The sequence below is a fragment of the Babylonia areolata genome, chromosome 16, assembly GCF_041734735.1.
Source record: "Babylonia areolata isolate BAREFJ2019XMU chromosome 16, ASM4173473v1, whole genome shotgun sequence".
NCBI classification, from domain to species: Eukaryota; Metazoa; Mollusca; class Gastropoda; order Neogastropoda; family Buccinidae; genus Babylonia; species Babylonia areolata.
In genome coordinates, this window is record NC_134891.1 from 8,369,942 (window position 1) to 8,397,177 (window position 27,236).

Genomic DNA, 27,236 nt, shown 5'->3' on the forward strand with positions numbered 1-27,236 from the left:
AAAAGAAAATCGTAAATAAAGCTGATGTTTGGGACCAACTGAAACGAGTTCGTTCAACAAAATTATTAATTTCACCCTGGATTTTGCTTCAGTCTGTCCCTAGATGTGATGAACAAATTCCTGTGACTGTCTTCTATTGATTTTTATAAGTTGTTTGCCTTTGACCGCTGTGTGAGGGCAGTTTGAAGCAGTTTTCTGACCTACACAAAACACAAATTGGAGCTGGTTGGCCATTGTCCCAGTCCCTCTTTGTGCTTAGTAAATTTTTCAATTCACATTTGCGTCTATATCTAGGACAAATCATACCTTTTTATTGAATCATGATGTTTTTCCAGTCTTTAGGAAACAATATTGGTAGATTTTTAGTCAGTGTGTGAAGGTTTTAGGTCTCTTTTTGGACATTTTCTTTGTGGTGTTTTCGACGCAGACTTCGAACGACTGACAATGGCGTCGTTCTTTCCTGCCGCACAGCCCTACAATTTTTATTTCAGCACACCCGTTTCACGATATTAGCATAAACCATCTATGAACAAAACACACGTAGAATACAATAATGTCTGAGAATGAATGGGTTTGGGAGCACTGTATTCAGGAATGGTAGCAGAAACAATGGTTTGCTTTTCCCTCAAATCGCCGACACACAACAGAATCTGTGGTGACGTGTCATTCCATTCAGCATTCATATCAAAATACACACAGACGTACGGTTCAAGAAGCACAAACATACACACACATTCATAACCAACAGCATATATCATATAATCCAGGATGGGATCAGATCCTGTACGGAGTATAATAATTTGACTCCTCCATCCCGGTACAATTTCAAACGAAAAGGCGGTCGTTCGACTGCTGACGGTTTCGGTCAGAGGGGTCACAGTGTAAACTGACTGACTGACTGTTGTTTATAGAGAAACGTGTCTGTATTTGCTTTAAAAATGTGTGTATATGTAGCATGTTTTTTTCTTATTTATGTTGGAAAGGATTGTGAGAAACAGCAGAACTGTATCAAAGTTGTCACGGAATGTAGACGTGCCTGATCAAAGATGGCGGATTTTCGGCCTCACCAGGCGAGCATCAAACTGACAGACTTCATTGTGGTAGTGTCAGTGTGAATGTGATGTATGTTTGTGTGTTTGTGTGTGTGTGTGTGTGTGTGTGTGTGTGTGTGTGCGTGTGTGTGTGTGATATCTTAAGGCATACCTACATGTGTTTTGTAGGCCGAGGACGTCGAGTTTCAACTTTTTCAACTAAGGGAGCAAACCAAGTTAGTGACAAAATCAGAGGGAATTTTTCGACAGCCTCCCTTAGATGCACTTCAGATGGACCCACTGAGCTGAATAGGAGCTCGAATATTGAGCTCGATGGATGGACCATTCACGCATTGATTCTCTCTCTCTCTCTCTCTCTCTCTCTCTCTCTCTCTCTCTCTCTCTCTCTCTCTCTCTCTCTAACACACACAAACACGCACCTCACGAGCGGCTGTGGTTTTGAACAAATACCTCAGTCTCTCTCTTCGCTCTTTCTCTCTATCACTCTTCCACCCCACAGCCCATGCGCGCGCGCACACACACACACACACACATGCACACACTGACGTACGCATGCACACACACACTCTCTTTCTCTCTCTCTCTCTCTCTCTCTCACACACACACACACACACACACACACACACACACACACACACACACTGTGACACACACAACATGATTACCTAATCATGTAATTAAAAACCCTTATATAACGGCTCTTTCATAGCACATAGCTGTGTAAGATCACACTGATGCCCATCTTCATAAAACATACAGACACATTTGTGACAGGTATAGATAGGGGGGGAAACACCAATGGAGAAGACATACTGAAGCACAAAGAACAAAAACAGGGAGAAAAAAGGCTTGCACACATGGAGAACAAATCGCTTGAAAACACCTCTGTGTGTGTGTGTGTGTGTGTGTGTGTGTGTGTGTGTGTGTGTGTGTGTGTGTGTAAAGCTCGGTTTTTTGGGTTTTTTTTTCATATTTGAAAACGTATTTCAGCCTCTAAAGTATCTGAACGTCCGGTATTACAGATAATTGGCAGAGAATTAAAGTTAATAAAAATTTAGACAAAGGACACTTGATGTCAATACACAGCTCGGAAGAAACGGGCTGAAGCAGTCACTTCCATAGAATTAATTAATGTCTTCATTCAACAGGATAATTGCACATGTTTTGTTCATTTGGTTGAGTAATGTGTTTCCGGCTGCTGTTCACGAATAAAAGGCATCTCATCATGTGTCAGTTAAGGCGTGTGCTGGAACGTGTCTGTATGTGAGAGAGAGAGAAAGAGAGAGATATAAACTTAGTGTCAGTGTGTGTGTGTATGCGCACGCGTGCGTGTGTGTCTGTGTGTGTGGTGTGCGCGCGCGTGCGCCACGTAATAAGTGTATTTATTACAGTGCGCGAGCTGGTGCCTGCTGATGTACTTTAGCTGTGGGGTGTTCTGAACAAAGCCAATGACCCAGTCACGAATAAGAGGCATCTCATCATGTGTCAGTGAGGACGTGTGCTCGAACACGTGTCTGTATGTGAGAGTTCTAAAGATAGAGGCATAGACTTTAGTGCCAGTGTGTGTGTGTGTGTGTGTGTGCGCGTGCGCGCGCGCGCGCGCGTGTGTGTGTGTGTGTGTGTGTGTGTGTGTGTGTGTGTGTGTGACAGAAACAGAAAGCTAGAGACGGTTAATATCAGGGTGTGTGTGTGTGCGTGTGTGTGTGTGTGTGTGTGTGAGTGTGTGTGTCTGATGTACATGTATGTGTGTGTGGATAATGTTTATGCATGGTCATGTGCGCATGTATTGTATTCCATTGTTTTGTATTATTACTTTTGTCACAAAATCCCTTTCTGTATGAAATTCAGGCTGCTTCCCCTGGAGAGAGTACATCCGCACAGTACAGCGCTACCCATTGTGTGTGTGTGTGTGTGTGTGTGTGTGTATTTGTTATGCGCGAGCTAGTGCCATGTACTTAAGCTGTGGAGTGTTCTGATCAAAGCCATTTACCCAGTCACATTTACTCAAAACACAGTTAGTGTGTGTGTGTGTGTGTCTAATGTGCATGTATGTGTGTGTAGATAATGTTTATGTATGGTCATGTGCGCATGTATTGTGTTCCATTGTTTTGCATTATTACTTTTTTTTTTTTATTACAAAATCCTTTCTGTATGAAATTCGGGCTGCTTCCCCTGGAGAGAGTACATCCGCACAGTACAGCGCTACCCACGGTGTGTGAGTGTGTGTGTCTGATGTGCATGTATGTGTGTGTGGATAATGTTTATGCATGGTCATGTGCGCATGTGTGTGCGTGTGCATGTATTGTATTCTATTGTTTTGTATTATTACTTTTGTCAGAAAATCCCTTTCTGTATGAAATTCGGGCTGCTTCCCATGGAGAGAGTACATCCGCACAGTACAGCGCTACCCATTGTGTGTGTGTGTGTGTGTGTATTTGTTATGCGCGAGCTAGTGCCATGTACTTAAGCTGTGGGGTGTTCTGATCAAAGCCAATGACCCAGTCGCATTTAACTCAAAACACTGAGCAATGAAAACTATATAGTGGAACAGAAAACATGGAACAATGACAACAGAGAGACAAGTAATCAACTTTGTGCAACGAGATGTCCAACCCACTTGGGAAGACGTATGGCCCAGGGGAGGGCCTATGGAGAGAGACAGAGAGAGAGAAAAGAAACGGGGATGAAGGAGAAGGACCGGGCATGGCCGTTCACTTCTTGGCGGGCTTCTTGGCAGCTGGCTTCTTGGGCTTGGCTGCCTTCTTGGCTGGAGACTTGGCTGCCTTCTTGGGTTTGGCCGCCTTTTTGGCTGGAGACTTGGCTGTTTTTGGCTGGAGACTTGGGCTTCTTGGCAGCGGTTTTCTTGGCAGCGGGCTTCTTGGCTGCAGTTTTCTTGGCGGGGGACTTGGCCTTCTTGGCTGCGGGCTTCTTAGCGGCAGCCTTGGGCTTCTTCACCTTCTTGGGTTTGGCAGCCACCTTTTTCTCTCCCAGACGGAAAGAGCCAGAAGCTCCAGTGCCCTTGGCCTGCTTGAGGGTGCCAGCCTTCACTCCAGCCTTCAGGGAAGTTTTCAGACGAGCGTTGATCTTGGTCACCTCGCTGCCCACCTTGTAGTTGGCCATGATGTACTTGAGGATGGCCTGGCGGGAGGAACCACCACGCTCCTTCAGGGCTGTGACGGCAGCGGCGATCATGACGTTGTACTTGGGGTGCTCTGCTGGCTTGGCAGGCTTCCTGGGCTTGGCGACCTTCTTAGCAGGAGCAGGAGCCGCGTCAGACATGATGCTGGATTGAAGTGTAGCAGGTACTGTAACAAGGAGAAAGTCGCTGGAGATCGCTGAGATCTTTCCTCTGGCAAGTCGATAAAGCGAATGAAGCTAACGCTGCTGCCGTTTCCGCATTTATACTGGCCACACGAACTGCAATGACAGCAGCGCGCCGCGGCAAGCAAATCGGCCCTCGTCAGGCCTCGACAGCGCCAGTTTGTGTTTGTTGAAGTTTGTTTCATGACTTCTCATTGATTAACAACACCCAGGACACACACATAATGCATATCACTGGAACTGGCAAAAGATAAGCTTTCTTTTGATGATTGCAGTAAAGCGTAATATGCTTCTGGTGAAAAGAAAATCGTAAATAAAGCTGATGTTTGGGACCAACTGAAACGAGTTCGTTCAACAAAATTATTAATTTCACCCTGGATTTTGCTTCAGTCTGTCCCTAGATGTGATGAACAAATTCCTGTGACTGTCTTCTATTGATTTTTATAAGTTGTTTGCCTTTGACCGCTGTGTGAGGGCAGTTTGAAGCAGTTTTCTGACCTACACAAAACACAAATTGGAGCTGGTTGGCCATTGTCCCAGTCCCTCTTTGTGCTTAGTAAATTTTTCAATTCACATTTGCGTCTATATCTAGGACAAATCATACCTTTTTATTGAATCATGATGTTTTTCCAGTCTTTAGGAAACAATATTGGTAGATTGTTAGTCAGTGTGTGAAGGTTTTAGGTCTCTTTTTGGACATTTTCTTTGTGGTGTTTTCGACGCAGACTTCGAACGACTGACAATGGCGTCGTTCTTTCCTGCCGCACAGCCCTACAATTTTTATTTCAGCACACCCGTTTCACGATATTAGCATAAACCATCTATGAACAAAACACACGTAGAATACAATAATGTCTGAGAATGAATGGGTTTGGGAGCACTGTATTCAGGAATGGTAGCAGAAACAATGGTTTGCTTTTCCCTCAAATCGCCGACACACAACAGAATCTGTGGTGACGTGTCATTCCATTCAGCATTCATATCAAAATACACACAGACGTACGGTTCAAGAAGCACAAACATACACACACATTCATAACCAACAGCATATATCATATAATCCAGGATGGGATCAGATCCTGTACGGAGTATAATAATTTGACTCCTCCATCCCGGTACAATTTCAAACGAAAAGGCGGTCGTTCGACTGCTGACGGTTTCGGTCAGAGGGGTCACAGTGTAAACTGACTGACTGACTGTTGTTTATAGAGAAACGTGTCTGTATTTGCTTTAAAAATGTGTGTATATGTAGCATGTTTTTTTCTTATTTATGTTGGAAAGGATTGTGAGATACAGCAGAACTGTATCAAAGTTGTCACGGAATGTAGACGTGCCTGATCAAAGATGGCGGATTTTCGGCCTCACCAGGCGAGCATCAAACTGACAGACTTCATTGTGGTAGTGTCAGTGTGAATGTGATGTATGTTTGTGTGTTTGTGTGTGTGTGTGTGTGTGTGTGTGTGCGTGTGTGTGTGTGATATCTTAAGGCATACCTACATGTGTTTTGTAGGCCGAGGACGTCGAGTTTCAACTTTTTCAACTAAGGGAGCAAACCAAGTTAGTGACAAAATCAGAGGGAATTTTTCGACAGCCTCCCTTAGATGCACTTCAGATGGACCCACTGAGCTGAATAGGAGCTCGAATATTGAGCTCGATGGATGGACCATTCACGCATTGATTCTCTCTCTCTCTCTCTCTCTCTCTCTCTCTCTCTCTCTCTCTCTCTCTCTCTCTCTCTCTCTAACACACACAAACACGCACCTCACGAGCGGCTGTGGTTTTGAACAAATACCTCAGTCTCTCTCTTCGCTCTTTCTCTCTATCACTCTTCCACCCCACAGCCCATGCGCGCGCGCACACACACACACACACACATGCACACACTGACGTACGCATGCACACACACACTCTCTTTCTCTCTCTCTCTCTCTCTCTCTCACACACACACACACACACACACACACACACACACACACACACACACTGTGACACACACAACATGATTACCTAATCATGTAATTAAAAACCCTTATATAACGGCTCTTTCATAGCACATAGCTGTGTAAGATCACACTGATGCCCATCTTCATAAAACATACAGACACATTTGTGACAGGTATAGATAGGGGGGGAAACACCAATGGAGAAGACATACTGAAGCACAAAGAACAAAAACAGGGAGAAAAAAGGCTTGCACACATGGAGAACAAATCGCTTGAAAACACCTCTGTGTGTGTGTGTGTGTGTGTGTGTGTGTGTGTGTGTGTGTGTGTGTGTGTGTGTGTGTGTGTGTGTGTGTGTAAAGCTCGGTTTTTTGGGTTTTTTTTTCATATTTGAAAACGTATTTCAGCCTCTAAAGTATCTGAACGTCCGGTATTACAGATAATTGGCAGAGAATTAAAGTTAATAAAAATTTAGACAAAGGACACTTGATGTCAATACACAGCTCGGAAGAAACGGGCTGAAGCAGTCACTTCCATAGAATTAATTAATGTCTTCATTCAACAGGATAATTGCACATGTTTTGTTCATTTGGTTGAGTAATGTGTTTCCGGCTGCTGTTCACGAATAAAAGGCATCTCATCATGTGTCAGTTAAGGCGTGTGCTGGAACGTGTCTGTATGTGAGAGAGAGAGAAAGAGAGAGATATAAACTTAGTGTCAGTGTGTGTGTGTATGCGCACGCGTGCGTGTGTGTCTGTGTGTGTGGTGTGCGCGCGCGTGCGCCACGTAATAAGTGTATTTATTACAGTGCGCGAGCTGGTGCCTGCTGATGTACTTTAGCTGTGGGGTGTTCTGAACAAAGCCAATGACCCAGTCACGAATAAGAGGCATCTCATCATGTGTCAGTGAGGACGTGTGCTCGAACACGTGTCTGTATGTGAGAGTTCTAAAGATAGAGGCATAGACTTTAGTGCCAGTGTGTGTGTGTGTGTGTGTGTGCGCGTGCGCGCGCGCGCGCGTGTGTGTGTGTGTGTGTGTGTGTGTGTGTGTGTGTGTGTGTGACAGAAACAGAAAGCTAGAGACGGTTAATATCAGGGTGTGTGTGTGTGTGCGTGTGTGTGTGTGTGTGTGCGTGTGTGTGTGTGTGTGTGTGTGAGTGTGTGTGTCTGATGTACATGTATGTGTGTGTGGATAATGTTTATGCATGGTCATGTGCGCATGTATTGTATTCCATTGTTTTGTATTATTACTTTTGTCACAAAATCCCTTTCTGTATGAAATTCAGGCTGCTTCCCCTGGAGAGAGTACATCCGCACAGTACAGCGCTACCCATTGTGTGTGTGTGTGTGTGTGTGTGTGTGTATTTGTTATGCGCGAGCTAGTGCCATGTACTTAAGCTGTGGAGTGTTCTGATCAAAGCCATTTACCCAGTCACATTTACTCAAAACACAGTTAGTGTGTGTGTGTGTGTGTCTAATGTGCATGTATGTGTGTGTAGATAATGTTTATGTATGGTCATGTGCGCATGTATTGTGTTCCATTGTTTTGCATTATTACTTTTTTTTTTTTATTACAAAATCCTTTCTGTATGAAATTCGGGCTGCTTCCCCTGGAGAGAGTACATCCGCACAGTACAGCGCTACCCACGGTGTGTGTGTGTGTGTGTGTGTGTGTGTGTGTGTGTGTCTGATGTGCACGTATGTGTGTGTGGATAATGTTTATGCATGTCATGTGCGCATGTATTGTATTGTATTGTTTTGTATTATTAATTTTGTCACAAAATCCCTTTCTGTATGAAATTCGGGCTGCTTCCCATGGAGAGAGTACATCCGCACAGTACAGCGCTACCCACGGTGTGTATGTGTGTGTGTGTGTATTTGTTATGCGCGAGCTAGTGCCATGCACTTAAGCTGTGGGGTGTTCTGATCAAAGCCAATGACCCAGTCGCATTTAACTCAAAACACTGAGCAATGAAAACTATATAGTGGAACAGAAAACATGAAACAATGACAACAGAGAGACAAGTAATCAACTTTGTGCAACGAGATGTCCAACCCACTTGGGAAGACGTATGGCCCAGGGGAGGGCCTATGGAGAGAGACAGAGAGAGAGAAAAGAAACGGGGATGAAGGAGAAGGACCGGGCATGGCCGTTCACTTCTTGGCGGGCTTCTTGGCAGCTGGCCTCTTGGGCTTGGCTGCCTTCTTGGCTGGAGACTTGGCTGCCTTCTTGGGTTTGGCCGCCTTTTTGGCAGGAGACTTGGCTGCCTTTTTGGCTGGAGACTTGGGCTTCTTGGCAGCGGTTTTCTTGGCAGCGGGCTTCTTGGCTGCAGTTTTCTTGGCGGGGGACTTGGCCTTCTTGGCTGCGGGCTTCTTAGCGGCAGCCTTGGGCTTCTTCACCTTCTTGGGTTTGGCAGCGACCTTTTTCTCTCCCAGACGGAAAGAGCCAGAAGCTCCAGTGCCCTTGGCCTGCTTGAGGGTGCCAGCCTTCACTCCAGCCTTCAGGGAAGTTTTCAGACGAGCGTTGATCTTGGTCACCTCGCTGCCCACCTTGTAGTTGGCCATGATGTACTTGAGGATGGCCTGGCGGGAGGAACCACCACGCTCCTTCAAGGCTGTGACGGCAGCGGCGATCATGACGTTGTACTTGGGGTGCTCTGCTGGCTTGGCAGGCTTCCTGGGCTTGGCGACCTTCTTGGCAGGAGCAGGAGCGGCGTCAGACATGATGCTGGATTGAAGTGTAGCAGGTACTGTAACAAGGAGAAAGTCGCTGGAGATCGCTGAGATCTTTCCTCTGGCAAGTCGATAAAGCGAATGAAGCTACCGCTGCTGCCGTTTCCGCATTTATACTGGCCAGGCGAACTGCAATGACAGCAGCGCGCCGCGGCAAGCAAATCGGCCCTCGTCAGGCCTCGACAGCACCACTTTGTGTTTGTTGACGTTTGATTTATGACTTCTCGTTGATTAACAACACCCAGGACACACACATAATGCATATCACTGGAACTGGCAAAAGATAAGCTTTCTTTTGATGATTGCAGTAAAGCGTAATATGCTTCTGGTGAAAAGAAAATCGTAAATAAAGCTGATGTTTGGGACCAACTGAAACGAGTTCGTTCAACAAAATTATTAATTTCACCCTGGATTTTGCTTCAGTCTGTCCCTAGACGTGATGAACAAATTCCTGTGACTGTCTTCTATTGATTTTTATAAGTTGTTTGCCTTTGACCGCTGTGTGAGGGCAGTTTGAAGCAGTTTTCTGACCTACACAAAACACAAATTGGAGCTGGTTGGCCATTGTCCCAGTCCCTCTTTGTGCTTAGTAAATTTTTCAATTCACATTTGCGTCTATATCTAGGACAAATCGTACCTTTTTATTGAATCATGATGTTTTTCCAGTCTTTAGGAAACAATATTGGTAGATTTTTAGTCAGTGTGTGAAGGTTTTAGGTCTCTTTTTGGACATTTTCTTTGTGGTGTTTTCGACGCGGACTTCGAACGACTGACAATGGCGTCGTTCTTTCCTGCCGCACAACCCTACAATTTTTATTTCAGCACACCCGTTTCACGATATTAGCATAAACCATCTATGAACGAAACACACGTAGAATACAATAATGTCTGAGAATGAATGGGTTTGGGAGCACTGTATTGAGGAATGGTAGCAGAAACAATGGTTTGCTTTTCCCTCAAATCGCCGACACACAACAGCCTCTGTGGTGACGTGTCATTCCATTCAGCATTCATATCAAAATACACACAGACGTACGGTTCAAGAAGCACAAACATACACACACATTCATAACCAACAGCATATATCATATAATCCAGGATGGGATCAGATCCTGTACGGAGTATAATAATTTGACTCCTCCATCCCGGTACAATTTCAAACGAAAAGGCGGTCGTTCGACTGCTGACGGTTTCGGTCAGAGGGGTCACAGTGTTAACTGACTGACTGTTGTTTACAGAGAAACGTGTCTGTATTTGCTTTAAAAATGTGTGTATATGTAGCATGTTTTTTTCTTATTTATGTTGCAAATGATTGTGAGATACAGCAGAACTGTATCAAAGTTGTCACGGAATGTAGACGTGCCTGATCAAAGATGGCGGATTTTCGGCCTCACCAGGCGAGCATCAAAGTGACAGACTTCATTGTGGTAGTGTCAGTGTGAATGTGATGTATGTGTGTGTGTATGTGTGTGTGTGTGCGTGTGCGTGTGCGTGTGTGTGTGTGATATCTTAAGGCATACCTACATGTGTTTTGTAGGCCGAGGACGTCGAGTTTCAACTTTTTCAACTAAGGGAGCAAACCAAGTTAGTGACAAAATCAGAGGGATTTTTTCGACAGCCTCCCTTAGATGCACTTCAGATGGACCCACTGAGCTGAATAGGAGCTCGAATATTGAACTCGATGGATGGACCATTCACGCATTGATTCTCTCTCTCTCTCTCTCTCTCTCTCTCTCTCTCTCTCTCTAACACACACAAACACGCACCTCACGAGCGGCTGTGGTTTTGAACAAATACCTCAGTCTCTCTCTTCGCTCTTTCTCTCACTCTTCCACCCCACAGCCCATGCGCGAGCACACACACACACATGCACACACTGACGTACGCATGCACACACACACACACACACACTCTCTCTCTTTCTCTCTCTCTCTCTCTCTCTCTCTCTCTCACTCTCTCTCACACACACACACACACCGTGACACACACAACATGATTGCCTAATCATTTAATTAAAAACCCTTATATAACAGCTCCTTCATAGCACATAGCTGTGTAAGATCACACTGATGCCCATCTTCATAAAATACACAGACACATTTGTGACAGGTATAGATAGGGGGGAAAACACCAATGGAGAAGAAATACTGAAGCACAAAGAACAAAAACAGGGAGAAAAAACGCTTGCACACATGGAGAACAAATCGCTTGAAAACACCTCTAGCTCTGTGTGTGTGTGTGTGTGTGTGTAAAGCTCGTTTTTTTGTTGTTGTTTTTTTCATATTTGAAAACGTATTTCAGCCTCTAAAGTGTCTGAACGTCCGGTATTACAGATAATTGGCAGAGAATTAAAGTTAATAAAAATTTAGACAAAGGACACTTGATGTCAATACACAGCTCGGAAGAAACGGGCTGAAGTAGTCACTTCCATAGAATTAATGAATGTCTTCATTCAACAGGATAATTGCACATGTTTTGTTCATTTGGTTGAGTAATGTGTTTCCGGCTGCTGTACACGAATAAAAGGCATCTCATCATGTGTCAGTTAAGGCGTGTGCTGGAACGTGTCTGTATGTGAGAGAGAGAGAAAGATAGAGATATAAACTTAGTGTCAGTGTATGTGTGTGCGCGCGCGCGTGCGTGTGTGTCTGTGTGTGTGGTGTACGCGCGCGTGCGCCACGTACTAAGTGTATTTATTACAGTGCGCGAGCTGGTGCCTGCTGATGTACTTAAGCTGTGGGGTGTTCTGAACAAAGCCAATGACCCAGTCACGAATAAGAGGCATCTCATCATGTGTCAGTGAGGACGTGTGCTCGAACGCGTGGCTGTATGTGAGAGTTCTAAAGATAGAGGCATAGACTTTAGTGCCAGTGTGTGTGTGTGTGTGCGTGCGTGTGTGTGTGTGTGTGTGTGTGTGTGTGACGGTGTGTGTGTGACAGAAACAGAAAGCTAGAGACGGTTAATATCAGTGTGTGTGTGTGTGTGTGTGTGTGTGTGTGTGTGTGTGTGTGTGTCTGATGTGCATGTATGTGTGTGTAGATAATGTTTATGCATGGTCATGTGCGCATGTATTGTGTTCCATTGTTTTGCTTTTTTTTTTTTTTTTTTTATTACAAAATCCCTTTCTGTATGAAATTCGGGCTGCTTCCCCTGGAGAGAGTACATCCGCACAGTACAGCGCTACCCACGGTGTGTGTGTGTGTGTGTGTGTGTGAGTGTCTGATGTGCACGTATGTGTGTGTGGATAATGTTTATGCATGGTCATGTGCGCATGTGTGTGCGTGTGCATGTATTGTATTCTATTGTTTTGTATTATTAATTTTGTCAAAATCCCTTTCTGTATGAAATTCGGGCTGCTTCCCCTGGAGAGAGTACATCCGCACAGTACAGCGCTACCCACGGTGTGTATGTGTGTGTGTATTTGTTATGCGCGAGCTAGTGCCATGTACTTAAGCTGTGGCGTGTTCTGATCAAAGCCATTGACCCAGTCGCATTTACTCAAAACACTGAGCAATGAAAACTATAATTGTGGAACAGAAAACATGGAACAATGACAACAGAGAGACAAGTAATCAACTTTGCGCAACGAGATGTCCAACCCACTTGGGAAGACGTATGGCCCAGGGGAGGGCCTATGGAGAGAGACAGAGAGAGAGAAGAGAAACGGGGATGAAGGAGAAGGACCGGGCATGGCCGTTCACTTCTTGGCGGGCTTCTTGGCAGCTGGCCTCTTGGGCTTGGCTGCCTTCTTGGCTGGAGACTTGGCTGCCTTCTTGGGTTTGGCCGCCTTTTTGGCAGGAGACTTGGCTGCCTTTTTGGCTGGAGACTTGGGCTTCTTGGCAGCGGTTTTCTTGGCAGCGGGCTTCTTGGCTGCAGTTTTCTTGGCGGGGGACTTGGCCTTCTTGGCTGCGGGCTTCTTAGCGGCAGCCTTGGGCTTCTTCACCTTCTTGGGTTTGGCAGCGACCTTTTTCTCTCCCAGACGGAAAGAGCCAGAAGCTCCAGTGCCCTTGGCCTGCTTGAGGGTGCCAGCCTTCACTCCAGCCTTCAGGGAAGTTTTCAGACGAGCGTTGATCTTGGTCACCTCGCTGCCCACCTTGTAGTTGGCCATGATGTACTTGAGGATGGCCTGGCGGGAGGAACCACCACGCTCCTTCAAGGCTGTGACGGCAGCGGCGATCATGACGTTGTACTTGGGGTGCTCTGCTGGCTTGGCAGGCTTCCTGGGCTTGGCGACCTTCTTGGCAGGAGCAGGAGCGGCGTCAGACATGATGCTGGATTGAAGTGTAGCAGGTACTGTAACAAGGAGAAAGTCGCTGGAGATCGCTGAGATCTTTCCTCTGGCAAGTCGATAAAGCGAATGAAGCTACCGCTGCTGCCGTTTCCGCATTTATACTGGCCAGGCGAACTGCAATGACAGCAGCGCGCCGCGGCAAGCAAATCGGCCCTCGTCAGGCCTCGACAGCACCACTTTGTGTTTGTTGACGTTTGATTTATGACTTCTCGTTGATTAACAACACCCAGGACACACACATAATGCATATCACTGGAACTGGCAAAAGATAAGCTTTCTTTTGATGATTGCAGTAAAGCGTAATATGCTTCTGGTGAAAAGAAAATCGTAAATAAAGCTGATGTTTGGGACCAACTGAAACGAGTTCGTTCAACAAAATTATTAATTTCACCCTGGATTTTGCTTCAGTCTGTCCCTAGACGTGATGAACAAATTCCTGTGACTGTCTTCTATTGATTTTTATAAGTTGTTTGCCTTTGACCGCTGTGTGAGGGCAGTTTGAAGCAGTTTTCTGACCTACACAAAACACAAATTGGAGCTGGTTGGCCATTGTCCCAGTCCCTCTTTGTGCTTAGTAAATTTTTCAATTCACATTTGCGTCTATATCTAGGACAAATCGTACCTTTTTATTGAATCATGATGTTTTTCCAGTCTTTAGGAAACAATATTGGTAGATTTTTAGTCAGTGTGTGAAGGTTTTAGGTCTCTTTTTGGACATTTTCTTTGTGGTGTTTTCGACGCGGACTTCGAACGACTGACAATGGCGTCGTTCTTTCCTGCCGCACAGCCCTACAATTTTTATTTCAGCACACCCGTTTCACGATATTAGCATAAACCATCTATGAACGAAACACACGTAGAATACAATAATGTCTGAGAATGAATGGGTTTGGGAGCACTGTATTCAGGAATGGTAGCAGAAACAATGGTTTGCTTTTCCCTCAAATCGCCGACACACAACAGCCTCTGTGCTGACGTGTCATTCCATTCAGCATTCATATCAAAATACACACAGACGTACGGTTCAAGAAGCACAAACATACACACACATTCATAACCAACAGCATATATCATATAATCCAGGATGGGATCAGATCCTGTACGGAGTATAATAATTTGACTCCTCCATCCCGGTACAATTTCAAACGAAAAGGCGGTCGTTCGACTGCTGACGGTTTGGGTCAGAGGGGTCACAGTGTTAACTGACTGACTGTTGTTTATAGAGAAACGTGTCTGTATTTGCTTTAAAAATGTGTGTATATGTAGCATGTTTTTTTTCTTATTTATGTTGCAAAGGATTGTGAGATACAGCAGAACTGTATCAAAGTTGTCACGGAATGTAGACGTGCCTGATCAAAGATGGCGGATTTTCGGCCTCACCAGGCGAGCATCAAACTGACAGACTTCATTGTGGTAGTGTCAGTGTGAATGTGATGTATGTGTATGTGTGTGTGTGTGTGTGTGTGTGTGTGGGTGTGTGTGTGATATCTTAAGGCATACCTACATGTGTTTTGTAGGCCGAGGACGTCGAGTTTCAACTTTTTCAACTAAGGGAGCAAACCAAGTTAGTGACAAAATCAGAGGGATTTTTTCGACAGCCTCCCTTACATGCACTTCAGATGGACCCACTGAGCTGAATAGGAGCTCGAATATTGAACTCGATGGATGGACCATTCACGCATTGATTCTCTCTCTCTCTCTCTCTCTCTCTCTCTCTCTCTCTCTCTCTCTCTCTCTCTCTCTAACACACACAAACACGCACCTCACGAGCGGCTGTGGTTTTGAACAAATACCTCAGTCTCTCTCTTCGCTCTTTCTCTCACTCTTCCACCCCACAGCCCATGCGCGAGCACACACACACACATGCACACACTGACGTACGCATGCACACACACACACACACACACTCTCTCTCTTTCTCTCTCTCTCTCTCTCTCTCTCTCTCTCACTCTCTCTCACACACACACACACACCGTGACACACACAACATGATTGCCTAATCATTTAATTAAAAACCCTTATATAACAGCTCCTTCATAGCACATAGCTGTGTAAGATCACACTGATGCCCATCTTCATAAAATACACAGACACATTTGTGACAGGTATAGATAGGGGGGAAAACACCAATGGAGAAGAAATACTGAAGCACAAAGAACAAAAACAGGGAGAAAAAACGCTTGCACACATGGAGAACAAATCGCTTGAAAACACCTCTAGCTCTGTGTGTGTGTGTGTGTGTGTGTGTAAAGCTCGTTTTTTTGTTGTTGTTTTTTTCATATTTGAAAACGTATTTCAGCCTCTAAAGTGTCTGAACGTCCGGTATTACAGATAATTGGCAGAGAATTAAAGTTAATAAAAATTTAGACAAAGGACACTTGATGTCAATACACAGCTCGGAAGAAACGGGCTGAAGTAGTCACTTCCATAGAATTAATGAATGTCTTCATTCAACAGGATAATTGCACATGTTTTGTTCATTTGGTTGAGTAATGTGTTTCCGGCTGCTGTACACGAATAAAAGGCATCTCATCATGTGTCAGTTAAGGCGTGTGCTGGAACGTGTCTGTATGTGAGAGAGAGAGAAAGATAGAGATATAAACTTAGTGTCAGTGTATGTGTGTGCGCGCGCGCGTGCGTGTGTGTCTGTGTGTGTGGTGTACGCGCGCGTGCGCCACGTACTAAGTGTATTTATTACAGTGCGCGAGCTGGTGCCTGCTGATGTACTTAAGCTGTGGGGTGTTCTGAACAAAGCCAATGACCCAGTCACGAATAAGAGGCATCTCATCATGTGTCAGTGAGGGCGTGTGCTCGAACGCGTGTCTGTATGTGAGAGTTCTAAAGATAGAGGCATAGACTTCAGTGCCAGTGTGTGTGTGTGTGTGTGCGTGCGTGTGTGTGTGTGTGTGTGTGTGTGTGTGTGGTGTGTGTGTGACAGAAACAGAAAGCTAGAGACGGTTAATATCAGTGTGTGTGTGTGTGTGTGTGTGTGTGTGTGTGTGTGTGTGTGTGTCTGATGTGCATGTATGTGTGTGTAGATAATGTTTATGCATGGTCATGTGCGCATGTATTGTGTTCCATTGTTTTGCTTTTTTTTTATTTTTTTTTTTATTACAAAATCCCTTTCTGTATGAAATTCGGGCTGCTTCCCCTGGAGAGAGTACATCCGCACAGTACAGCGCTACCCACGGTGTGTGTGTGTGTGAGTGTGTGTGTCTGATGTGCACGTATGTGTGTGTGGATAATGTTTATGCATGGTCATGTGCGCATGTGTGTGCGTGTGCATGTATTGTATTCTATTGTTTTGTATTATTAATTTTGTCAAAATCCCTTTCTGTATGAAATTCGGGCTGCTTCCCATGGAGAGAGTACATCCGCACAGTACAGCGCTACCCACGGTGTGTATGTGTGTGTGTATTTGTTATGCGCGAGCTAGTGCCATGTACTTAAGCTGTGGCGTGTTCTGATCAAAGCCATTGACCCAGTCGCATTTACTCAAAACACTGAGCAATGAAAACTATAATTGTGGAACAGAAAACATGGAACAATGACAACAGAGAGACAAGTAATCAACTTTGCGCAACGAGATGTCCAACCCACTTGGGAAGACGTATGGCCCAGGGGAGGGCCTATGGAGAGAGACAGAGAGAGAGAAGAGAAACGGGGATGAAGGAGAAGGACCGGGCATGGCCGTTCACTTCTTGGCGGGCTTCTTGGCAGCTGGCTTCTTGGGCTTGGCTGCCTTCTTGGCTGGAGACTTGGCTGCCTTCTTGGGTTTGGCCGCCTTTTTGGCAGGAGACTTGGCTGCCTTTTTGGCTGGAGACTTGGGCTTCTTGGCAGCGGTTTTCTTGGCAGCGGGCTTCTTGGCTGCAGTTTTCTTGGCGGGGGACTTGGCCTTCTTGGCTGCGGGCTTCTTAGCGCCAGCCTTGGGCTTCTTCACCTTCTTGGGTTTGGCAGCCACCTTTTTCTCTCCCAGACGGAAAGAGCCAGAAGCTCCAGTGCCCTTGGCCTGCTTGAGGGTGCCAGCCTTCACTCCAGCCTTCAGGGAAGTTTTCAGACGAGCGTTGATCTTGGTCACCTCGCTGCCCACCTTGTAGTTGGCCATGATGTACTTGAGGATGGCCTGGCGGGAGGAACCACCACGCTCCTTCAAGGCTGTGACGGCAGCGGCGATCATGACGTTGTACTTGGGGTGCTCTGCTGGCTTGGCAGGCTTCCTGGGCTTGGCGACCTTCTTGGCAGGAGCAGGAGCGGCGTCAGACATGATGCTGGATTGAAGTGTAGCAGGTACTGTAACAAGGAGAAAGTCGCTGGAGATCGCTGAGATCTTTCCTCTGGCAAGTCGATAAAGTGAATGAAGCTACCGCTGCTGCCGTTTCCGCATTTATACTGGCCAGGCGAACTGCAATGACAGCAGCGCGCCGCGGCAAGCAAATCGGCCCTCGTCAGGCCTCGACAGCACCACTTTGTGTTTGTTGACGTTTGTTTCATGACTTCTCGTTGATTAACAACACCCAGGACACACACATAATGCATATCACTGGAACTGGCAAAAGATAAGCTTTCTTTTGATGAATGCAGTAAAGCGTAATATGCTTCTGGTGAAAAGAAAATCGTAAATAAAGCTGATGTTTGGGACCAACTGAAACGAGTTCGTTCAACAAAATGATTAATTTCACCCTGGATTTTGCTTCAGTCTGTCCCTAGACGTGATGAACAAATTCCTGTGACTGTCTTCTATTGATTTTTATAAGTTGTTTGCCTTTGACCGCTGTGTGGGGGCTGTTTGAAGCAGTTTTCTGACCTACACAAAACACAAATTGGAGCTGGTTGGCCATTGTCCCAGTCCCTCTTTGTGCTTAGTAAATTTTTCAATTCACATTTGCGTCTATATCTAGGACAAATCATAGCTTTTTATTGAATCATGATGTTTTTCCAGTCTTTAGGAAACAATATGGGTAGATTTTTAGTCAGTGTGTGAAGGTTTTAGGTCTCTTTTTGGACATTTTCTTTGTGGTGTTTTCGACGCGGACTTCGAACGACTGACAATGGCGTCGTTCTTTCCTGCCGCACAGCCCTTCAATTTTTATTTCAGCACACCCGTTTCACGATATTAGCATAAACCATCTATGAACGAAACACACGTAGAATACAATAATGTCTGAGAATGAATGGGTTTGGGAGCACTGTATTCAGGAATGGTAGCAGAAACAATGGTTTGCTTTTCCCTCAAATCGCCGACACACAACAGCCTCTGTGCTGACGTGTCATTCCATTCAGCATTCATATCAAAATACACACAGACGTACGGTTCAAGAAGCACAAACATACACACACACATTCATAACCAACAGCATATATCATATAATCCAGGATGGGATCACATCCTGTACGGAGTATAATAATTTGACTCCTCCATCCCGGTACAATTTCAAACGAAAAGGCGGTCGTTCGACTGCTGACGGTTTGGGTCAGAGGGGTCACAGTGTTAACTGACTGACTGTTGTTTATAGAGAAACGTGTCTGTATTTGCTTTAAAAATGTGTGTATATGTAGCATGTTTTTTCTTATTTATGTTGGAAAGGATTGTGAGATACAGCAGAACTGTATCAAAGTTGTCAAGGAATGTAGACGTGCCTGATCTAAGATGGCGGATTTTCGGCCTCACCAGGCGAGCATCAAACTGACAGACTTCATTGTGGTAGTGTCAGTGTGAATGTGATGTGTGTGTATGTGTGTGTGTGTGTGTGTGTGTGTGTGGGTGTGTGTGTGATATCTTAAGGCATACCTACATGTGTTTTGTAGGCCGAGGACGTCGAGTTTCAACTTTTTCAACTAAGGGAGCAAACCAAGTTAGTGACAAAATCAGAGGGATTTTTTCGACAGCCTCCCTTACATGCACTTTAAATGGACCCACTGAGCTGAATAGAGGCTCGAATATTGAGCTCGATGGATGGACCATTCCCGCATTGATTCTCTCTCTCTCTCTCTCTCTCTCTCTCTCTCTCTCTCTCTCTCTCTCTCTAACACACACAAACACGCACCTCACGAGCGGCTGTGGTTTTGAACAAATACCTCAGTCTCTCTCTTCGCTCTTTCTCTCTATCACTCTTCCACCCCACAGCCCACGCGCGCGCACACACACACACACACATGCACACACTGACGTACGCATGTACACACACACACACTCTTTCTCACGCACACACACACACACACACAGACACACACACACACCAAGACACACACACACACACACACACACAACATGAATACCTTTTCATTTAATTAAAAACCTTTATACAACAGCTCCTTCATAGCACATAGCTGTGTAAGATCACACTGATGCCCATCTTCATAAAACACACAGACACATTTGTGACAGGTATAGATAGGGGGGAAAACACCAATGGAGAAGACATACTGAAGCACAAAGAACAAAAGCAGGTAGAAAAAACGCTTGCACACATGGAGAACAAATCGCTTGAAAACACCTCTGTGTGTGTGTGTGTGTGTGTGTGTGTGTGTGTGTGTGTGTGTGTGTGTGTGTGTGTGTGTGTGTGTGTAAAGCTCGGTTTTGTTTTTGTTTTTTTCATATTTGAAAACGTATTTCAGCCTCTAAAGTGTCTGAACGTGCGGTATTACAGATAATTGGCAGAGAATTAAAGTTAATAAAAATTTAGACAAAGGACACTTGATGTCAATACACAGCTCGGAAGAAACGGGCTGAAGCAGTCACTTCCATAGAATGAATTAATGTCTTCATTCAACAGGATAATTGCACATGTTTTGTTCATTTGGTTGAGTAATGTGTTTCCGGCTGCTGTACACGAATAAAAGGCATCTCATCATGTGTCAGTTAAGGCGTGTGCTGGAACGTGTCTGTATGTGAGAGAGAGAGAAAGATAGAGATATAAACTTAGTGTCAGTGTGTGTGTGTGTGTGTGTGCGCGCGCGTGCGTGTGTGTCTGTGTGTGTGGTGTACGCGCGCGTGCGCCACGTACTAAGTGTATTTATTACAGTGCGCGAGCTGGTGCCTGTTGATGTACTTAAGCTGTGGGGTGTTCTGAACAAAGCCAATGACCCAGTCACGAATAAGAGGCATCTCATCATGTGTCAGTGAGGACGTGTGCTCGAACGCGTGTCTGTATGTGAGAGTTCTAAAGATAGAGGCATAGACTTTAGTGCCAGTGTGTGTGTGTGTGTGTGTGTGTGTGTGTGTGTGTGTGTGTGCGTGCGCGCGCGTGAGTGTGTGTGTGTGTGTGACAGAAACAGAAAGCTAGAGACGGTTAATATCAGTGTGTGTGTGTGTGTGTGTGTGTGTGTGTGTGTGTGTGTGTGTGTGAGTGTGTGTGTCTGATGTACATGTATGTGTGTGTGGATAATGTTTATGCATGGTCATGTTCGCATGTATTGTATTCCATTGTTTTGTATTATTACTTTTGTCACAAAATCCCTTTCTGTATGAAATTCGGGCTGCTTCCCCTGGAGAGAGTAGATCCGCACAGTACAGCGCTACTCACGGTGTGTATGTGTGTGTGTGTATTTGTTATGCGCGAGCTAGTGCCATGTACTTAAGCTGTGGGGTGTTCTGATCAAAGCCAATGACCCAGTCGCATTTAACTCAAAACACTGAGCAATGAAAACTATATAGTGGAACAGAAAACATGGAACAATGACAACAGAGAGACAAGTAATCAACTTTGTGCAACGAGATGTCCAACCCACTTGGGAAGACGTATGGCCCAGGGGAGGGCCTATGGAGAGAGACAGAGAGAAGAGAAACGGGGATGAAGGAGAAGGACCGGGCATGGCCGTTCACTTCTTGGCGGGCTTCTTGGCAGCTGGCTTCTTGGGCTTGGCTGCCTTCTTGGCTGGAGACTTGGCTGCCTTCTTGGGTTTGGCCGCCTTTTTGGCAGGAGACTTGGCTGCCTTTTTGGCTGGAGACTTGGGCTTCTTGGCAGCGGTTTTCTTGGCAGCGGGCTTCTTGGCTGCAGTTTTCTTGGCGGGGGACTTGGCCTTCTTGGCTGCGGGCTTCTTAGCGGCAGCCTTGGGCTTCTTCACCTTCTTGGGTTTGGCAGCCACCTTTTTCTCTCCCAGACGGAAAGAGCCAGAAGCTCCAGTGCCCTTGGCCTGCTTGAGGGTGCCAGCCTTCACTCCAGCCTTCAGGGCAGTTTTCAGACGAGCGTTGATCTTGGTCACCTCGCTGCCCACCTTGTAGTTGGCCATGATGTACTTGAGGATGGCCTGGCGGGAGGAACCACCACGCTCCTTCAAGGCTGTGACGGCAGCGGCGATCATGACGTTGTACTTGGGGTGCTCTGCTGGCTTGGCAGGCTTCCTGGGCTTGGCGACCTTCTTGGCAGGAGCAGGAGCGGCGTCAGACATGATGCTGGATTGAAGTGTAGCAGGTACTGTAACAAGGAGAAAGTCGCTGGAGATCGCTGAGATCTTTCCTCTGGCAAGTCGATAAAGCGAATGAAGCTACCGCTGCTGCCGTTTCCGCATTTATACTGGCCAGGCGAACTGCAATGACAGCAGCGCGCCGCGGCAAGCAAATCGGCCCTCGTCAGGCCTCGACAGCACCACTTTGTGTTTGTTGACGTTTGTTTTATGACTTCTCGTTGATTAACAACACCCAGGACACACACATAATGCATATCACTGGAACTGGCAAAAGATAAGCTTTCTTTTGATGAATGCAGTAAAGCGTAATATGCTTCTGGTGAAAAGAAAATCGTAAATAAAGCTGATGTTTGGGACCAACTGAAACGAGTTCGTTCAACAAAATTATTATTTTCACCCTGGATTTTGCTTCAGTCTGTCCCTAGACGTGATGAACAAATTCCTGTGACTGTCTTCTATTGATTTTTATAAGTTGTTTGCCTTTGACCGCTGTGTGAGGGCAGTTTGAAGCAGTTTTCTGACCTACACAAAACACAAATTGGAGCTGGTTGGCCATTGTCCCAGTCCCTCTTTGTGCTTAGTAAATTTTTCAATTCACATTTGCGTCTATATCTAGGACAAATCGTACCTTTTTATTGAATCATGATGTTTTTCCAGTCTTTAGGAAACAATATTGGTAGATTTTTAGTCAGTGTGTGAAGGTTTTAGGACTCTTTTTGGACATTTTCTTTGTGGTGTTTTCGACGCGGACTTCGAACGACTGACAATGGCGTCGTTCTTTCCTGCCGCACAGCCCTACAATTTTTATTTCAGCACACCCGTTTCACGATATTAGCATAAACCATCTATGAACGAAACACACGTAGAATACAATAATGTCTGAGAATGAATGGGTTTGGGAGCACTGTATTCAGGAATGGTAGCAGAAACAATGGTTTGCTTTTCCCTCAAATCGCCGACACACAACAGCCTCTGTGCTGACGTGTCATTCCATTCAGCATTCATATCAAAATACACACAGACGTACGGTTCAAGAAGCACAAACATACACACACATTCATAACCAACAGCATATATCATATAATCCAGGATGGGATCAGATCCTGTACGGAGTATAATAATTTGACTCCTCCATCCCGGTACAATTTCAAACGAAAAGGCGGTCGTTCGACTGCTGACGGTTTCGGTCAGAGGGGTCACAGTGTAAACTGACTGACTGACTGTTGTTTACAGAGAAACGTGTCTGTATTTGCTTTAAAAATGTGTGTATATGTAGCATGTTTTTTTTCTTATTTATGTTGGAAAGGATTGTGAGATACAGCAGAACTGTATCAAAGTTGTCACGGAATGTAGACGTGCCTGATCAAAGATGGCGGATTTTCGGCCTCACCAGGCGAGCATCAAACTGACAGACTTCATTGTGGTAGTGTCAGTGTGAATGTGATGTATGTGTGTGTGTGTGTGTGTGTGTGTGTGTGTGTGTGTGTGTGTGTGTGTGTGTGTGTGTGTGTGTGTGTGTGATATCTTAAGGCACACCTACATGTGTTTTGTAGGCCGAGGACGTCGAGTTTCAACTTTTTCAACTAAGGGAGCAAACTAAGTTAGTGACAAAATCAGAGGGATTTTTTCGACAGCCTCCCTTACATGTACTTCCAATGGACCCACTGAGCTGAATAGGAGCTCGAATATTGAGCTCGATGGATGGACCATTCACGCATTGATTCTCTCTCTCTCTCTCTCTCTCTCTCTCTCTCTCTCTCTAACACACACACACACGCACCTCACGAGCGGCTGTGGTTTTGAACAAATACCTCAGTCTCTCTCTTCGCTCTTTCTCTCTATCACTCTTCCACCCCACAGCCCACGCGCGCGCACACACACACACACACACACACATGCACACACTGACGTACGCATGTACACACACACACACTCTTTCTCACGCACACACACACACACACACAGACACACACACACACCAAGACACACACACACACACACACACAACATGAATACCTTTTCATTTAATTAAAAACCTTTATACAACAGCTCCTTCATAGCACATAGCTGTGTAAGATCACACTGATGCCCATCTTCATAAAACACACAGACACATTTGTGACAGGTATAGATAGGGGGGAAAACACCAATGGAGAAGACATACTGAAGCACAAAGAACAAAAGCAGGTAGAAAAAACGCTTGCACACATGGAGAACAAATCGCTTGAAAACACCTCTGTGTGTGTGTGTGTGTGTGTGTGTGTGTGTGTGTGTGTGTGTGTGTGTGTGTGTGTGTGTAAAGCTCGGTTTTGTTTTTGTTTTTTTCATATTTGAAAACGTATTTCAGCCTCTAAAGTGTCTGAACGTGCGGTATTACAGATAATTGGCAGAGAATTAAAGTTAATAAAAATTTAGACAAAGGACACTTGATGTCAATACACAGCTCGGAAGAAACGGGCTGAAGCAGTCACTTCCATAGAATGAATTAATGTCTTCATTCAACAGGATAATTGCACATGTTTTGTTCATTTGGTTGAGTAATGTGTTTCCGGCTGCTGTACACGAATAAAAGGCATCTCATCATGTGTCAGTTAAGGCGTGTGCTGGAACGTGTCTGTATGTGAGAGAGAGAGAAAGATAGAGATATAAACTTAGTGTCAGTGTGTGTGTGTGTGTGTGCGCGCGCGTGCGTGTGTGTCTGTGTGTGTGGTGTACGCGCGCGTGCGCCACGTACTAAGTGTATTTATTACAGTGCGCGAGCTGGTGCCTGTTGATGTACTTAAGCTGTGGGGTGTTCTGAACAAAGCCAATGACCCAGTCACGAATAAGAGGCATCTCATCATGTGTCAGTGAGGACGTGTGCTCGAACGCGTGTCTGTATGTGAGAGTTCTAAAGATAGAGGCATAGACTTTAGTGCCAGTGTGTGTGTGTGTGTGTGTGTGTGTGTGTGTGTGTGTGTGTGCGTGCGCGCGCGTGAGTGTGTGTGTGTGTGACAGAAACAGAAAGCTAGAGACGGTTAATATCAGTGTGTGTGTGTGTGTGTGTGTGTGTGTGTGTGTGTGTGTGTGTGTGTGTGAGTGTGTGTGTCTGATGTACATGTATGTGTGTGTGGATAATGTTTATGCATGGTCATGTTCGCATGTATTGTATTCCATTGTTTTGTATTATTACTTTTGTCACAAAATCCCTTTCTGTATGAAATTCGGGCTGCTTCCCCTGGAGAGAGTAGATCCGCACAGTACAGCGCTACTCACGGTGTGTATGTGTGTGTGTGTGTATTTGTTATGCGCGAGCTAGTGCCATGTACTTAAGCTGTGGGGTGTTCTGATCAAAGCCAATGACCCAGTCGCATTTAACTCAAAACACTGAGCAATGAAAACTATATAGTGGAACAGAAAACATGGAACAATGACAACAGAGAGACAAGTAATCAACTTTGTGCAACGAGATGTCCAACCCACTTGGGAAGACGTATGGCCCAGGGGAGGGCCTATGGAGAGAGACAGAGAGAAGAGAAACGGGGATGAAGGAGAAGGACCGGGCATGGCCGTTCACTTCTTGGCGGGCTTCTTGGCAGCTGGCTTCTTGGGCTTGGCTGCCTTCTTGGCTGGAGACTTGGCTGCCTTCTTGGGTTTGGCCGCCTTTTTGGCAGGAGACTTGGCTGCCTTTTTGGCTGGAGACTTGGGCTTCTTGGCAGCGGTTTTCTTGGCAGCGGGCTTCTTGGCTGCAGTTTTCTTGGCGGGGGACTTGGCCTTCTTGGCTGCGGGCTTCTTAGCGGCAGCCTTGGGCTTCTTCACCTTCTTGGGTTTGGCAGCCACCTTTTTCTCTCCCAGACGGAAAGAGCCAGAAGCTCCAGTGCCCTTGGCCTGCTTGAGGGTGCCAGCCTTCACTCCAGCCTTCAGGGCAGTTTTCAGACGAGCGTTGATCTTGGTCACCTCGCTGCCCACCTTGTAGTTGGCCATGATGTACTTGAGGATGGCCTGGCGGGAGGAACCACCACGCTCCTTCAAGGCTGTGACGGCAGCGGCGATCATGACGTTGTACTTGGGGTGCTCTGCTGGCTTGGCAGGCTTCCTGGGCTTGGCGACCTTCTTGGCAGGAGCAGGAGCGGCGTCAGACATGATGCTGGATTGAAGTGTAGCAGGTACTGTAACAAGGAGAAAGTCGCTGGAGATCGCTGAGATCTTTCCTCTGGCAAGTCGATAAAGCGAATGAAGCTACCGCTGCTGCCGTTTCCGCATTTATACTGGCCAGGCGAACTGCAATGACAGCAGCGCGCCGCGGCAAGCAAATCGGCCCTCGTCAGGCCTCGACAGCACCACTTTGTGTTTGTTGACGTTTGTTTTATGACTTCTCGTTGATTAACAACACCCAGGACACACACATAATGCATATCACTGGAACTGGCAAAAGATAAGCTTTCTTTTGATGAATGCAGTAAAGCGTAATATGCTTCTGGTGAAAAGAAAATCGTAAATAAAGCTGATGTTTGGGACCAACTGAAACGAGTTCGTTCAACAAAATTATTATTTTCACCCTGGATTTTGCTTCAGTCTGTCCCTAGACGTGATGAACAAATTCCTGTGACTGTCTTCTATTGATTTTTATAAGTTGTTTGCCTTTGACCGCTGTGTGAGGGCAGTTTGAAGCAGTTTTCTGACCTACACAAAACACAAATTGGAGCTGGTTGGCCATTGTCCCAGTCCCTCTTTGTGCTTAGTAAATTTTTCAATTCACATTTGCGTCTATATCTAGGACAAATCGTACCTTTTTATTGAATCATGATGTTTTTCCAGTCTTTAGGAAACAATATTGGTAGATTTTTAGTCAGTGTGTGAAGGTTTTAGGTCTCTTTTTGGACATTTTCTTTGTGGTGTTTTCGACGCGGACTTCGAACGACTGACAATGGCGTCGTTCTTTCCTGCCGCACAGCCCTACAATTTTTATTTCAGCACACCCGTTTCACGATATTAGCATAAACCATCTATGAACGAAACACACGTAGAATACAATAATGTCTGAGAATGAATGGGTTTGGGAGCACTGTATTCAGGAATGGTAGCAGAAACAATGGTTTGCTTTTCCCTCAAATCGCCGACACACAACAGCCTCTGTGCTGACGTGTCATTCCATTCAGCATTCATATCAAAATACACACAGACGTACGGTTCAAGAAGCACAAACATACACACACATTCATAACCAACAGCATATATCATATAATCCAGGATGGGATCAGATCCTGTACGGAGTATAATAATTTGACTCCTCCATCCCGGTACAATTTCAAACGAAAAGGCGGTCGTTCGACTGCTGACGGTTTCGGTCAGAGGGGTCACAGTGTTAACTGACTGACTGTTGTTTATAGAGAAACGTGTCTGTATTTGCTTTAAAAATGTGTGTATATGTAGCATGTTTTTTTCTTATTTATGTTGGAAAGGATTGTGAGATACAGCAGAACTGTATCAAAGTTGTCACGGAATGTAGACG

The 27,236-nt window shown here is 45.5% G+C and overlaps 5 protein-coding genes and 1 pseudogene across 5 annotated transcripts; all 6 read right to left on the minus strand.

Annotated features, from left to right (window-relative positions):
* Nucleotides 1–3,763: 3,763 nt before the first annotated feature.
* Nucleotides 3,764–4,331, minus strand: LOC143290747 (histone H1.2-like; annotated as a pseudogene).
* A 4,138-nt stretch (nt 4,332–8,469) lies between these two features.
* LOC143290847 (histone H1.2-like) lies at nt 8,470–9,039 on the minus strand. Its single transcript, XM_076600387.1, has one exon. The coding sequence runs from the start codon at nt 9,037–9,039 to the stop codon at nt 8,470–8,472; it is 570 nt and encodes a 189-aa protein (XP_076456502.1).
* A 3,706-nt stretch (nt 9,040–12,745) lies between these two features.
* Nucleotides 12,746–13,315, minus strand: LOC143290848 (histone H1.2-like). Its single transcript, XM_076600388.1, has one exon. The coding sequence runs from the start codon at nt 13,313–13,315 to the stop codon at nt 12,746–12,748; it is 570 nt and encodes a 189-aa protein (XP_076456503.1).
* A 3,718-nt stretch (nt 13,316–17,033) lies between these two features.
* On the minus strand, nt 17,034–17,603 carry LOC143290849 (histone H1.2-like). Its single transcript, XM_076600389.1, has one exon. It carries the CDS (start codon nt 17,601–17,603, stop codon nt 17,034–17,036), a length of 570 nt encoding a protein of 189 aa, XP_076456504.1.
* Nucleotides 17,604–21,152: 3,549 nt separating this feature from the next.
* Nucleotides 21,153–21,727, minus strand: LOC143290850 (histone H1.2-like). Its single transcript, XM_076600390.1, has one exon. It carries the CDS (start codon nt 21,725–21,727, stop codon nt 21,158–21,160), a length of 570 nt encoding a protein of 189 aa, XP_076456505.1. The 3' UTR covers nt 21,153–21,157.
* Nucleotides 21,728–25,292: 3,565 nt separating this feature from the next.
* Nucleotides 25,293–25,867, minus strand: LOC143290851 (histone H1.2-like). Its single transcript, XM_076600391.1, has one exon. It carries the CDS (start codon nt 25,865–25,867, stop codon nt 25,298–25,300), a length of 570 nt encoding a protein of 189 aa, XP_076456506.1. The 3' UTR covers nt 25,293–25,297.
* Between the last annotated feature and the right edge of the window lie 1,369 nt (nt 25,868–27,236).

Coding starts and splice junctions, on each gene's coding strand:
- LOC143290849 (XM_076600389.1), bottom strand. CDS start 17,603: ATGTCTGACGCCGCTCCTGCTCCTGCCAAGAAGGTCGCCAAGCCCAGG.
- LOC143290851 (XM_076600391.1), bottom strand. CDS start 25,867: ATGTCTGACGCCGCTCCTGCTCCTGCCAAGAAGGTCGCCAAGCCCAGG.
- LOC143290848 (XM_076600388.1), bottom strand. CDS start 13,315: ATGTCTGACGCCGCTCCTGCTCCTGCCAAGAAGGTCGCCAAGCCCAGG.
- LOC143290850 (XM_076600390.1), bottom strand. CDS start 21,727: ATGTCTGACGCCGCTCCTGCTCCTGCCAAGAAGGTCGCCAAGCCCAGG.
- LOC143290847 (XM_076600387.1), bottom strand. CDS start 9,039: ATGTCTGACGCCGCTCCTGCTCCTGCCAAGAAGGTCGCCAAGCCCAGG.